General features: G+C 42.0%; 1 protein-coding gene across 4 annotated transcripts in view; it reads right to left on the bottom strand.

Moving 5' to 3' along the window:
- LOC141760564 (ADAMTS-like protein 1) overlaps positions 1-15,503 on the bottom strand; it is a 106,378-nt gene that overhangs the window by 17,266 nt on the left and 73,609 nt on the right. For 3 of the 4 annotated variants that reach the window (XM_074623460.1, XM_074623461.1, XM_074623462.1), the window contains 11 exons: positions 9,782-9,827; positions 9,208-9,444; positions 7,866-7,992; positions 7,028-7,102; positions 5,839-5,996; positions 3,870-3,981; positions 3,607-3,745; positions 3,441-3,491; positions 3,136-3,340; positions 1,959-2,106; positions 1,760-1,844 (listed from right to left, as the gene is read on the bottom strand). In XM_074623460.1, coding sequence (XP_074479561.1) covers positions 1,760-1,844; positions 1,959-2,106; positions 3,136-3,340; positions 3,441-3,491; positions 3,607-3,745; positions 3,870-3,981; positions 5,839-5,996; positions 7,028-7,102; positions 7,866-7,992; positions 9,208-9,444; positions 9,782-9,827 — 1,383 coding nt within the window. Of the gene's footprint in view, positions 1-1,755; positions 1,845-1,958; positions 2,107-3,135; positions 3,341-3,440; positions 3,492-3,606; positions 3,746-3,869; positions 3,982-5,838; positions 5,997-7,027; positions 7,103-7,865; positions 7,993-9,207; positions 9,445-9,781; positions 9,828-15,503 lie in introns of those variants that run through there. The other variant, XM_074623463.1, reaches the window with a different exon arrangement.

Raw genomic sequence — 15,503 nt, 5'->3', positions numbered from 1 at the left:
TTTTTTGGTAGGGTGTTAAATGTAAAAAATGGGTATTTTTTTTATACATTTCCTTCCAAATGGGGAAAACAATTGGTAGAAATATTGTTTCTTAACCCTAATCCATGAAGCCAACATTGACAACCATCTTTCAGTCCGATTGTCCCAGTAAATCATTGCACTCTCTGGGTTTCTAAAACTACCAAAGTAGCTTCCTACAGCATACATTATCAGTGTACATGTATCTCCTAGAGGTACCTACTAACATGGCAGCCTGCACCAACGTGCAGCATTCTTCCTTGGTTAAGCAGTCTGACCACAACACAAGAGCACCCTGCTGATTTTATAAGATACCTCAATAAAGAGCTCATAATTACCTCAATGCTGGCACTTTATGAGTGCTCAAGGACTCGTTGTGTTTTGGACAAACAAATGAATCACCGGCAGTTAGATCTTGGATCACAAGCAACAAAGTCAACAAGCGAACCCACAGAAATGTTTATCTTCACGCGTTGTTAAAGCACATCTGTCGGTTCAAACACAAGCGTGATTTCATTCATGGACGGAAACAACACATTTTTGTGACATCCGCCAGAGCCCCACGTTAATCATATCAATTAAATTTGCATGAATGGAAATATTTTATTTACTCACGGTGGGGGAAAGGTGAAAAAAGGCCTTTTTGGCCAAGCTGTGGAACATATATGGGTTTAATTTTTCAAGCCGTTGCACAGCGGTGGCTCAGGGCAGGCATAAGGCCTGGCAGTGGAGGTGCAATAAGTCTAACACAGGAATTTCCTCTCACATCCGTAACCTGGCCCCATATGGTAGGCAGATATTGTTGTTGGCATGTGAATGACTGCATATTATACACATATATTTATGTGCTTTTGGATGGAAGATGTGTTTTTTTTTTTTGCAATAGAGCAAAATCATATGTTTTGGCATTTCTCTCTCTCTCTCTCTCCCTCCCACTCTCTCGCTCCAAAGATAAGTCACAGTAACAGATGTTTTGAACTGGCTAACATGGTCGCTAATACAAGTCATGCAAGACACTGGGTAGAGTCCAAACATTGTCCATCTTCAGAGGACGGCCTCTATTAGCCAATTGATATGTGGGACAAGAACATCTGGAACATCTGAAGCTTGCTGAGGTAATGCTGGTAGTCAGTGACCGAACAGGGCGCTGGTTTCCAAAAAGATGTTTTTCCTTCTTTCACCTTTAGCTTAGCCTTTAACCTTAAATAACCTCGTACAGCATATTAATTACTTAGATCTGACGATACACACCTCCCGTGAAGCAAAACAGCAAACTGGTTCATATTCTGGGTTGTGAAATTTGTTGTTGAAACTGTGCATCTGGGGTCTCACTTTCGCTTCTTCTTCTTCTTCTTCTACCCCTGCAGTAATAATTTCTTCCGGGTTATGAAGCTTGAGAGTCATTTACAGCTTTAGCGGTTGCATCCTCCTAACTTATTTGTGGTATAAAATATAGTGTACACTTACACCTATTTAGATTTTTTTTTAGGTGGGCCTTTCTTTTAGGTCGCTAAAATACGTTTTGCTGCCGGCCCCATCCACAGCAGTACATTGCTTTGCTCCCGTGCGGCAACTCATGTCTGTTTCTCCAAACTGGGTGCGTGCCGACCGTCATTTACTGTATGTAATACACTAACTATGGATAAGTACCTCATACAGCCCCACTTCAAAACACCTGAACTATCCCTTTAAAATAATTGTATGTGTGCATGCATGCATTATGTTGGTGTCTAGTACTCACGTTGGTTCCTCAGTAACACTGATCTCCTCCTCCAGCTCTATGGCCTGCTTATGCCACACAGGCTTTGCCTCAACTGGGAGCGTATCTACAGCAAATCATCATCAAAGGTTGAACATCACAAGAGAAATTTTTATTTTAGAAAAAAGAACAAGTTTGGTAGTTAAATCATGACAAAAAACAAACAAACAATCTCACCCACCTATGGATTTATAACAGGGAATAGTCACCAGGCACTCCTCCTTGATGTGGGGTTTGGTGGTGGGGTTACAACCTCCAGCATGGAGTCCTCTGTGATCGATGCATAACACCACCCTGTAGCGCAGACCCTGACCACAGGTCACCGTGCACTGGAGGTGACAGCACAGTTCAGGAGATATATATATAGTCTATAAATTACTGATTAACAAAGTCTCACTCCTTTGGTTACATCTCTTTAGGTTTGACAGAAAGCCCTTGACTCCAGGGAAGTAAAGAAAGAGACCTTCCAAAATCCCTGCAGCTCTCTGCTCAGGAGTGAACTTTATGCGTCCGCTGCCAAAACAAGCATTTAAAGGCAAGTTCACAAGGAAGAATGTGCTAGGTAAACAGCATCCTGGGTTTCTACAGGGCCACAAATTTGACTCCCTGGGCCTCTGCTTGTGTGCCTGTAGAACTGGAAAATCTGAAAAATCCCCACGAGGAGGTTGTATGGGATATTTATGGTTAATGTAACAGCAACTCTGCCAAATAAGTAAGCCAACCAGGAGTGTTGGATGATCTAGAATATGCACCACCCGGATCAACTTTAAGAATATGTGATGTTGACTGTTTGTGTGTTTTGGATGGTGTTTTCAAGGGCACGGGTGGTGAAGGACACCCAGATTGAGGTCGGCAGTGCTACTCTGACTCACACAGTAAGGTTGTGTTTTAACTCAAGCAGTTGCAAGTGTTCCTGTCATGTTGAAAATGCTGATGGATACCTGAGGAGGCGACAACATCACAGGTCAGGCTGTCTGCTGAGTATATTTTTGTTTCACCCCAGGACAATTAATCATGCTTTCTTTTATTTCCTCTAACTCCACGGGTTAATTTAGACCCACCGTGGTGATTCACAGGACTCAAAAGACAAATGAACCATTTGCTTATATTTGACTTCAGGTGATGACATCTATTTATATTTGGTTACTGGGCATTTTTAGCTGGACTTTCTCACCATTTCTAGCTCTGTGATGCTTTACAGCATCTCGCAAAAGAACAACTGTAACCAATTAAGGCTCGGCGTGGCTTTTAAACTTTGTTTTCTTGGCCTCGTATTGACTTAATACTGTGTCAAAATAATAACAGGTGATAATAATTAAAAAAATACTCTAAAGATAAATGTTCAAAAGTGCACCTACGGGTGACCACTCCTGTGCCAGCCAGGTGGGGCAGTCGAAGGTGTTGCAGGGCTGCAGGATAGCCGTCTTGGGGGAGTAGAGGCACTTCCATTCCTCCGTGGGAGTGATGACTCCCTGCATGTCTTCCTCCACGCAGGATACCGAGCGGCTCTGGATTCCTCCGCCGCAGGAGGTGGAGCAGGCAGTCCAGGGACTGCTCTCCCATCTGACATCATAGAAGGTTAGAAGTCACTCATGGAGATTTGGTACGTGTCAGAATTAGTGTTGTTGTGTCACTATTTCACCTCACAGTTGCGAGTACATACCGAGGCAGCGGGTGGTAGAGGTCATATGGCATAATTTGCTTGTAGCCGTCACTAAAAGGCAGAATCAGTTAAGGAAATGAGGATTTAAATATAAACAAACAGCTGTTGTTAGATCATTAACATGGAGTTTAAATTATTTAAAAAAGAGTTTTGTCCAGTCTCTAACCTGGCCAGGCAGGGCTCCATGTTGCACTCCTGGAGTTTGGGTTTAGGTTTGATGTTCTCTGGGTAATAATGGCAATACTGATCCACAACCACCCGGCCGCTCCGAAGGTCAAAGCACTCTGCTGAGGTTAGCTGGTACCCTAAAGACAAAAAAAATGTCAGTCTCAAAAGAAATAACAGAAAAAAGTTACACTAAAATTATATTAAAACATATTTGATGGAGCAACAATTCAACATTAAGCATTTATCAACCGCTATGCTCACCTCCACCACACGTGACGGAGCAAGGGAAGAAGTCGGTCTCTCTCCAGCGGTGGATGATGGGCTGGTAGTAGATGTACTGGACCACACTGTCTGCTCCGCTGGCAAACTGCACCTACGCAAACAGTGTAACCACCAAATCTTTTCACTATTCTGTTCCAATTTAGGGCTGTCCCGAATACCATTCTTTTGAACTTCAAAGCTTCGGTGAGAAATATTTGAAAACTTCGTTTAAGATAACTAATAATAATTAATGGTGAATATGAATAATAAATAATGTTATGGGATTATTCCTTACTTCATGGGCTATTTTGGGATTTATACTTTATTACTACATACTCGTATATAAAAAAAACAAAAAAAAAACGAAGCACTCGAATACTGATTTGAAGGTTGATTACCATGGCAACGGTCAAAGCTTCGAAGCTTCGAGGCATTCGGGTCAGCCCTAGAAGAAATCCTGCCACAACAAGGCTTTCATTTTATTATAATACGCCTAAAGAATGATGAATGCAACCAGAATGATTTAAACAAATAGTTTGACATTTTGGGAGTTAGTCCCGTGTTGTTATGTGTTTCTACTGGGTGATCAGCTCACAGCTTCTAGCAGGATACATGCGTATCATAGGAAGTAATGAATCATTTACTGCATGGGAGACACAATGTCTTTGCTTAGATAAGATAAAGAATACAGACTGCATTTACAGGAAATATGTGTCACATGTGTAGTGTGGGTGTTTTGTTAAAGACATTTTGTAACGTGTCATAAATATTTCAGCAACCATTTTTCTTCTAACCTCACGCCTCAACCGTACTGAAAAAATGCCCAAAGCCAGATTATACCTTCAACACATATAAATCAAACTCCGCTGCCACTCATTCCCATTCATGGTGTTTACAGTGGAGAGACTGTCTGGCAACTTTTTAATATGATTTTCCGTTTGTCCAAAACTTTTTTTTCCAGCGCTGCGATATGAATTGGCCGTCTGCCTCGTAACAGATTAGAAAATTATGCATTTATAGCCTCTCAGATTTCTGTCTCCTGAATTCCTATTTATTGTCCGATCCTGACTTGTGTGTTTATGAGGGGGGGGGGAGTTTTCACAGGCGTTTCCCAGCTCGCGGCCTGTATAACTTTTAATGTCCACTCACTGGCCCTCTAGTCTGAGAATGTAAGCATGTGTGTGTGTGTGTGTGTGTAAAAATCCTGTGCTCAACTACTGAATTTATGAACTGAATTTATGTTGTGTTATGTTTTGCACATGTATTACGATTCTTCTTCAAGGCCGGACATTTGACCATGAATCAAATACAAGTTTCAACTGAAGCTGAGGAAAACTGAAGAGTCGGGTGATAATTCACATTACACAAAGCAAATTGAGCCATTTTGAATATGAAAATATTGAGTAGTGCAGCTTTATCAATATATTTAAAGACGACCTATCTTGCTATATTTCAGGTTCATACTTGTATTTTGGGTTTCTACTAGAACATGTTTACATGCTTTAATGTTCAAAATACGCTTTATTTTTCTCATAGCGGCTGTGCTGCAGCACCTCTTTTCACCCTCTGTCTGAAACGCTCTGTTTGAACTCCTGCCCCGCTCTCCTGAAATACCCAGTGTGCTCTGATTGGTCAGCTGACCCCCTCTGTTGTGATTGGTCAACCAAACCAAACTTTTTGGACTCCGCTCCAGCCTCATCCTAACTAGCCTTGTTTGAGGGCGTGCCAAACTAGCCGCTAGGCAAAGTGTGTTACTTGGTGACATCACCACATTACGTAAGAAAAGGCGGGACTTCAAGCAAGGCGTTTCAGGCAGTTCAGTGTCTCTGTGGGGTAGAGTAACTCCCTTTGGCGTGGACTTTGGGCTTTGTAACTTTGCAGAATTTTTACATGCACAAAAAACTATATAACACACTAAAGGAAAGGGGAAAAAGCACAAAAGCATATTAGGTCCCCTTTAAGCTCTTACTTTGACTGTGAAGTCGGCTCCGAGGGGGCCCGTGATTCTCAGGATCTCCTTATCTGCAAGTTTCTGGTAGTCCAAGGTGGTGTTCTCCAGGTGGTACTGCCCTGATTTATCCAAAACCAGCTCACCTTTCACCCCTTGTAGAGTCTTACTCTCCACATCTAAAGAAGAAAGAAAGTTTTACCATAAAAATTCAAAAAATCAAATCAAAATTTACCATAAACAGTGAGACTGTAGTTTTTCTTTGATAAATGATAATTATTAAAATGAAACAGCAGATAAAAGGAGATGCGATTATAATGTCGAGATACTCTAAGAGTGACTTTCATTTCTCACAGATCATTTTCTACACAGACCTTCAGTCTGATCCAGTTACATAAAGAACGCTGACTGGCTGCTGCGTTTGCAGATCCACACAGACTCCCTTTGGCACTGCCAGGAGGCTCATGTAGGTCTGCTAGCAGGCCAGCGCCGCTGTGAGCTTTTCCACTGTTCGACCTCACTTCAACCCCGGCCCGACAGGGCCTTGTGTGATTCCAGCATTGGACATTTAAAACAAAAACAACGGGGGAAACGCACGAACAAGCGGCAGTCAACGTGTGCGGACAGATGGTTACAATTTAAGCGCCCTCGGCCAAAAAGAATGGGGGAAATATTTAATGAAAAATCCGTCCATTCAGAAAAAGAAGCTCTTTCGGCCTGGCTCGGGAAGCGATCTGTAAACTAACCGTGGAGCGAAGGATAGGTACGGAGATGGAACATTTGTTATCGATTTGATCCAGTGGGGAGTTTGATGCCAGTACTTTGACATCAGTGATATTTGCTGGAAGCCGTACACCTTCTCAGAGCCAGGGCAAAGGGGAGAAATAAATACCTCTTCTGGTTATTCTGCCCTGAGCTACTTTTAAAACCAGAGAGCACAAAATGTAATATATTTTAGAATAAAAGGTTAATTTGGGTGAGATATTCATTAGAAAGGTCAAGCAAGTACAACATACGTAATGAAAAAGAAATATTCTTTTTGAATCACAAGTCTTTAAAACACAACATGACCTGAAGCAAAACTCCCAGAGCACATGCAGAATAATTGTGTTTAATGTGAAGGTATTCGGCAATAAAAAACACTGCCAAATATAAATATCAAGTTCAACTGTTTTGGATGGAAGGGCACCCTGGACCTACCAGGACTTACACAAGTGATCCGGGCCTTTCAGGACGAGACGCACATGACGGCTCTTATAGGGGACGGCAACCACTGTGTCCTCAGCTTGAGGGAGACAAACAGACAGAGGGAGAAAAATAGCATTGATCAATACTTATAGGAATGCAATAAAGTCAAAAACTGGCAATACAAATACAATCAGAACACAGACTGATTTGACTTGTATAAGCACCCTTGGGTGAAACCTGAGTCGGACGGAAGGTGATTCTTATTTGTATTTACTTGTAAGAAAGGAGAGGAAAAAAAATGGACTTTCTGATATGAACTTACATGTGGCAAAGTTTTGTTTTGTTGTTAATTCTGAACATATACAATATGACATTTTTTCCTCACAAGTCATTAAAACACAATACAGTGATTGTTATTTATATTAAATGGACAGTGTGTAGGATTTGGCGGCATTTAGTGGTGTGGTTGCAAATTGCAACCAACTGAGTACCCCTCCGCTCACTCCTCCATTTCCAAGATTGTGATTAACATCAGCCAGCGAGTGTAAAACTGTGGAAACGCCGTTCACCTGCCATCTTTACCATAATAACTCTACTTTAGGAGCAACAGAAGTCAGACGGCAGAGATATCCTGACTTTTAGTCAGACAAGTACGGGTGGCTTGACCCAAAGACACTGGATCCTACTGTACACTTCCCACAATGCAGCTGAACAGCATCATTCATTAGACCCTCCGTGCCTGATAAACGGCCACCTCTTTCAAACTTAATGCCCTCGTCACTATGACAGTAACAGGGGTTATTTTCTCACACTTCACAAAAGTATTGTATTAAACTAAACAAAAACTAAAGATTCTTTACTTTTTCCTGAAGCATGCTGGGATTTGTAGTGTCCTCGCACCAGTCTGCAGGATGAGCCATCTCCATTGCAGACACCGCAGTTGTCCTCCTTTGCTGTGCTCCCCAACTCATGATCACAACCTACAATCTATAATACATAGACAATACATAATACATAAATACAAAATAAACCTCAATTAAGATGTTCTGCAAAACAAATGAAAAGAAAAAAAAGTACTCATGAAAATGTCATACCATGTTAATGTTATAATAAAATGATCCAAACAACCCTCAGGGTTCTTCCATATTCATGCCAGATCTATTGTTTGTATTTCTAAGATAACATGAAACACCCCTTTTGAGTTGATCAAGGGTTTTTCCCAAAAACGTTCCCCATTGTTTTCCATCAAACATTATCTGCAACCATCCGTAGTTGATTGATGAAGTTTTTCGCAATTTCTGTCGGTAAGACAAAACCAAAACCACAGTGTGATTCTAAGCATGGTAAGAGAGTGTATTAACATTTCTGCACTCATAACGCCTCGGGATGTAATTTCATTCAACCGGGAAAAAATGCATTGTAAAGTATTTCCTGGACTGTCAGTCAAAGGCCCAATCTCAAATATTATTCTCATTGAGGATTCATTTGTAAAGCAGATGGCATGACGTTAGCATGGGAACTCAACCTACTGTGTATAGGTTCACTTGAATTTATTTAATTTTTTTGGCTCTGCATCCAAATGCACTGTAATGCTTTAACTCATGATCCAGTAAATATATCGAAATATATTGTTTAAGAAAGAAATTCCCTTTCAGGGGCTCAGATAGTCATAATTTCACATGATTTTCTCAAATTGGAGGTTGTGGGTCAGCACTTCCTTCACTGAGGTTTACAGTTTTGGGCAAAGTATGTGTTTCCTTTTTTTAATTAGTTGCCATTTCGATTCTATCTTAAATTGTAAACCCGTAAAATTAATTTTCATAAAAAATCAAAATGTCATTATCTCCATAAAGATGTCTCAGATCACATTCTCAAAGGACAGTATCTGCCAAAATCAGATGTCTTTATGTTTCATTGAAAGCTTTTAATCTATCAAGCTGCATTAATACTTCATATGCATATCTGTCCTGTGCAATTGATTGAAATCACATTTATTGGTTTCTGAGAAGTCTGTATTGGGACCCCATAATAGTGTAAATGTCCCAACACTGAAACATAAAGCTAAAGGACTAGGTTACTTCTCTATTTTGTCTCCATGATATTGGGAGTCTCTATCTCTATATTTGATAGGTAAATTAAAATAAATAAATATTAACTCCTCAATGGCTGATAACAATAAAGCTCTCAGGTTCTTTCTCCTACCTGGCAGACGCCACTGATACACATGTCCAAGGACTCGGTGTAACAGCGTGTCCCGTCCAGCACCTTGGGCGCCAGCTCCATCATGAGGCCAGAGCCCTTGGCTTTGCACTTGAGCGCGCAGGGGTTGTCCGGGTCGTTGTACACGGGCAGCCACTCGTGGTACTGACCCTGGTATCGCACGTCTGCGTGAGCTGAACACTGCTGGGCGCGGAAATCCCCGGCATCTGGAGGGCAATCCTGAGGGTCAAAAAAAATATTTAGCCAATTTCTATAATTGGTGTTAAGCATATCACTTTGTGTGTGGGAAGAGGAGCGTTCCCACAACACTGGGATTGCTGAATGTCAACGTAGTGGTCATCATATCAAATGAAAGCCGAACTAGTTTGATGTTTCCCCTCAACAACTTCTCGCTTTCTCTCTCAGATCACTAAATTACACTCCTTAACCATAAACATTGGTCATATTTTCACAGTTCCACCACACTGCGTTCTCAATCACAATTTGCTATGTTTATTTCAATGAAAACACTTGTAAGCTGACATTCATTACATAAAGATGAGTTTGCCCAACTTACCACATTACTGCATGTTTGATATTTGATATTCTGCCCTTCGCAGGTCCTGCAGAAGAAAAAAAACGAACATGTGGGTGAACTGGCTTTTGGGGGCAAATGATAAAACAAACCACAATGCACACCAATCATCTCCGCCCGAGGCAGCTGCTATTCAAACCGTTGACTCTTAACATTTTTTGAATTGCTGAGCGGCGATTGGAATCCTTCAGTGATGATGTGGCGACCCGCAAACATGGGGGCTGTGGTGTGTTTGCAAAGGTTTAAAGGGAGGGTTCGGGTGTTTTGAAGTGGGGTTGTATGAGGTTCTTATCCATAGTCAGTGTGTTACCGACAGTAGAGGACTGTCGGCACACCCCCAGTTTGGAGAAGCAGACAGGAGTTACCACACAGAACTAAAGCAATGTGCTGCTGTGGACGGGGCCGACAGCAAAACATATTTTAATTTAGTTTTTTATCAATGGAGTCTGGTTGCTTTGGCGAGAGCATAGATAACGGCTTCAATTCCCTGTCGGAAACATAGACGGTATAGCTGTCTGATGGCAAGGTAAACCAATGAAAATGTTCTAAATATAACGTACACTTAAACTGATATTGATTTTTTTGGATGAGCCTTTCTTTTAGATGTATAAAATACGTTTTCCTACCAGCCCCATGTACAGCAGTATATTGCTTTGCTTCCATGTGGTAACTCCTGTCTGTTTCTCCAAGCTTGGTGCGTGCCAACCGTCATCTACTGTAGGTAATACACCGACTATGGATAAGTACCTCATACAAGCCAACTTCAACAGTTTAATTCACACAATGTGACAATACATAAATACAAGGGCGTGTGCTTGGCTTCAGAAATGGGGGACACGATGAAGCAAAAAAAGTGACTGCTATTTTCTCCATTTATATCAATCTAGCAAGTAACACATTGTGATTGATTTCAAACTTTCATAGCCTACTTGTAAAAGGAATGAGGAACAAAAACAATCTGGATAAAACAGGAAAATAAAACTCCCAAATTCAAGATGAACTGGAGGGAGAAAAAAAGGAAAAAGAAAAATGAGTCCACAGGTACTGAAAATACTGAAATATAATACTAAATTCTCATTCATCTTAGTGATCAGTCTTTAAACAAACCAACAGCACTGCACATGCAGTAGTAAAGCAGACAAAGCAGGGCCCTCCGAGCTGTGTCTGCTGAACAGATTGGAGCGGTTTGCATCACGACTCTCTGCATGACAGTCTGCAGTGTCTTTGCCCAAATCATGGAGCTAACCACTTATTGAAAATTAGGATTCCTTTGTGCTTTGATGCTGAGTGATGATAAACCATTGATGGTGACTATGATAGGCCAATTATCCGAGACCCCAATGGGAACTAATCAGAGGATATTCTTTTGAGTTTGGGAACTTAAGAGGAATTCCAGTGTCGTCGGCCCTTAGCTAAGCTGGAACCATGATTGGAGGCAACATCGCAGAGTTTGGACTCGCCGACAAGTGAGGGCTTGAGCATTGTTACAATATTATTCCAGAGAGCGGAGGGAGTGGATGTGAAGTGTGTGGCATGGCAAGAGCGTTAGACCCTGTGACGTCTCCAGACGGTCTACTCTGCCAAGCCAAACAGCAGGTCACGGGGTTGGACCAAAACAAGAGACTTTCAAAGACAGAGAGTTGAAAGACAGGTAGCAAAGATCTGGATCAGTGGGACGAGCAATATATAAACTAAAGGTTAAAATAAAAGAGGCAAAGGGAATAAAATGTATTTCCATTTTCATTTCCTCTTGACTTCCAAAGCTACTAAGTGGAGGCTAAGCAGAAGTAGGGTCGGGACTGGGGATTCATCATGGTGTCATCATAGGTTAGGGAAAAACAACTAGAGCACATAACACATAATTCATAGACTATGACCCTGCTATTTTCTGCCAAATATACACAAAAGACACGACTACAGAGAGTTTGCGCTTCAGTTAACTACACACAAGACTGCGAATGGAGTAAAACTACCCTCTAGCATGCCAATAAAATCATCCTCACACAAGAAATGGACTCCAATCTATTGTAACCATGAAATTAACTTCTTAAAATATTGCAATATGCAGTCAAATCGGCTTGGCTCATAATGTCCATATATATGTCATCAGCTCTTCTCATTAGACTGAAAGTAATTGCAACCAAGGCTCCATAACCTTTGCCATAATATTGATACTCTTGAGGCGAGTGGGCACATGAAAATGTGTGTGTGAGCTTGTAATGGCTGAAATATGCTCTTGCTATGAGCTCTGCTATTGATCAATGTAGGAAATTGAAAGCAGTCGGACCTGAGATCTAACAAGGGTAACATGAAGTTAGGAAAGATACAGCAACAGCAGAAAAAGGAACTATTTCTTTCCTTTGTCCACTAGTTTATTTCCTGTTGCAGTGTATGTGAATGACATCAGCTGACAGGAAGTAAACATGGACCCAAACGATCTATTGGAATCTGCTGGCACGGCAGCTGGATTCTTGGATGTCGCAACATTATGCGAGAATCCCGAGATCACACATCACACAAAAATCCATCTTGTCAAACTTCAAGTTATGCGTTTGTGTCCGACAAGCCAAACCAATCAGCGTACTGTGAGGAGCTGCTGGCAGCTACGGGCATCTGTTTGTTCAAAACAACAATGACGGCTCCTGAAGAGGTCAGTGTAGATGCTGCAACAGCATCCATTATATCAGATCTGGAGAGTACTTCTTCATTGAAAGGCTTTTCTCGATGGAGAAGATGTTTTTGCTCTTCTCCCGACTGGCTTCAGCAAGACTTTGATTGACAGATGGTTCATCCTATCCCCTGCCAAGTATTTCTGAAAGTGCCTGCCCTTCTCCAAGCGGTTTCCAGTAACGGCTTCTCAGATGGTTCTGTGTAACAAACCATCTGGCGGGTCAGGTTACTATTGGCCCAGATTGTCATGGAATTTAGAACATATGTCCGTGGTGCCCAGAGGATGAATCCTAAGGATGAATCCCATATTGATCCGTTAACTTTTCATCTAGTGCCATCAGCACGTCAAAGTTTTCACTTATCCAGTGAAATATATCCACATCTACAAGATGGATTGGAACTAAATTTCATACAGACATTCACGGTTCCCAGATGACGTATCCTAGTGATGAACTGACTTTCTAGAGCGGACAATGAGGTTGTGGTTTGGAGTGAAATATCTCAAGTATTAGATGGAATGAAAATTGGCAGACATGTCCCACGAAAAGGCGTATGAGTAACACAATAACGGCAAAAGCGTGCAATAAGAACGCCGTTCTTTCTTTTAGCATGTCATTTGTACGCCATGTAGTCTGTTTTGACAATGTTAACGCATCCGCGTAAATATGCTAATGACGTCAAATAAAAAGGGAGAAAGACTGCTTGTGGTGGGCGGGACGGGAGGTGGTTTTCGACCAGTGTTTGTGACTTGTTTTCCATACTTATGTTACGTTGTTTCTGAATGTATTTAACTTGTGTTAAGGCCACAAAACCACTTAGTTAGGTTTAGGAAAAAACGTCATGGTTGACCTTAAAATAAGTAAGTACACTCAGTGTGTGGTTTTGTTGCCCCCTGCTGTTACTACACCTTCATACATGAATGTAATATTTAAGCCTTAGTGAGGCAAAACGTGACACTAACACATTATCCTCTGGTGGACAGGCGGGTCTATTAGATGCTTTGGCGTGATATCGGGTTTCCCCATCATCAGGTGAAAATTTGACTTTGTTCAATACTTTGGTTTTTTTAATCTTTTCATTTCAAAATCTAAAATGAGTTTGGTTACATAATCTGTACACAGATTGTTGTTGTTGATTCTGACATTGGCTCAGTGGCACAGGAGAGAAGCTGGGTGTTTTTAGCACTGCACAGGCCTCGCACAGGGTGGTCCCCTATTCTGTAAAGTTAGAGACATAATCAAGGTGCCAGGCCTGAGTTAATTAGAGCAACTTAATTAGTCATTGCCTTGGGAGAAAATTCACTTTTAACTACCACACCATTTAAATATAGACTTTAAACACAACTGTGGCATGGGACTTTGGTGAAACTCCAAAATGCCACAGTCATTTAATGCCCCTGCCTGTAATTTCTGCAAATCAGTGACCCAATTAAGAGTAAAAACATCCTTATCAGCGGTGAGGAGTTATTTGCAACACTTACATACTTAACTTGTTCCTTTCCCCTGCCCAGGATGGCTTATCTTTATTTCCTGGTCATGGAAAAGGTGCTTGACTCTTTCAATTATTTAAAGAAAGTCAAAATAAAGTCAAGGCTGGCCTCTTTCAAGAAAAAATAAATCACCAAAAAAGACTAATCTGAAGTTTTTGCCAGCCACGGGCCTCATAAAAAATTGAGCATGCCATGACACCCAATCCATATGTCCACACTTGCTTCAAATGCTGTTGTTAATGGTGGAGATTGTGATCAAGTGAAGGGACTAATGAGCGCCAGGCGATCTGTGTTTAGTCTGTACTTTGCATGTGCCCTTTTGGGAGGTTGTCGAACTCTTGTACGCTCCGGCATTAGCCTACGTATATATGTGTGTGTGTGTGTTTTTAAAGGTCAGAGAGTTGGAGTGGTTTGGAGGGTGTTGCAGGCCCGTTTCCAGCCTCTCTTTCCAAAGAGTCACACACACACACACACAAGGGGCCTTGTGCTGTGCTTTTTTAATGACACCGTTTGATCTGCCACCCGGTTCCAGGCTACCGCTCTCTCATTCCCACGCAACAGCGAGGCAGAGGTGGGATGAGGTGGGACGGAGGGTCCTGCCATTTCCTCAAGAACCCCATACATTACTGCTACCGCCAAAGGACGCACCAGTTTGTAAACACACCCGGCCTGAACGTACATGTACGTCTACGCATTCACGCACTGCCTACATCCCACATGGAGCTCAAACCCCAAACACCTCTTAACACGTCAATTGCTTTTACAGTCAGTAGCATTCTGAGGTGTGCCTGACCAAAAAAATCTGGGCAAGCGAAGAGAAATGGCTGCTGCTGATATCATTAAACGAACTCCTCAAAAAGCCATTGACCTCAATGTTTACAGTGCGGCACATGGGGGGTCTGGCACTTGGAGTTTGAGGTTTTGACAGTCTTATGCTTTTCAGCCTGGCTTCCCAGCGCCAGTGCAGACAGATTCATGGTTATGGCACGCTGGAAGCACCTTGGAGTACATCGCGGGTTGTGACCTCAGGTACGATCTGCCCTGTTTTGTCAAGTGGGTCTTTGGACAGTTGTAATGTTTTATGATCTCACTGGCTGCTCCTGGAGCTCCCCCTAAAGCCCCAAACGGTGAAACAGAGGGGACTTTGGCAGCAAAGCTCACTGGCTACCTTCAGCGAAAGAGAGAGCAATACATTCGGGGAACTGTAAAATAGAGGAATGTAGTGAAGTCACCCAGCTGCTATTTCCCAGTCTATAAATGTGACAACATTTCTATGGAAAACATACCCTCTCATTCCTTCTTTCTCCCTTTTTTTTTTTTGCTCCTCAAATCCATTTGTAATTGACCACTTTGCCCGGTGCACTTGGCCTCCAGCTTTAATCTCGAAGCCCACAGGGTTAGCTTGAAGCCTAACCAAGCGGGTGACTTTGGCACCAGGATGAAAGGACCGAGAGGTCCAAAGTGCAACTTCCAGTTCGTCCCGAGACTTAAGCCGAGATGATGAGCAGTGGGAACCCAACCAACTCATTGCTTGCAGAGCCCAAA

This window comes from Sebastes fasciatus, chromosome 22 (genome assembly GCF_043250625.1).
Source record: "Sebastes fasciatus isolate fSebFas1 chromosome 22, fSebFas1.pri, whole genome shotgun sequence".
Classification (NCBI taxonomy): domain Eukaryota; kingdom Metazoa; phylum Chordata; class Actinopteri; order Perciformes; family Sebastidae; genus Sebastes; species Sebastes fasciatus.
This window is presented reverse-complemented; position numbering and strand designations above follow the sequence as displayed.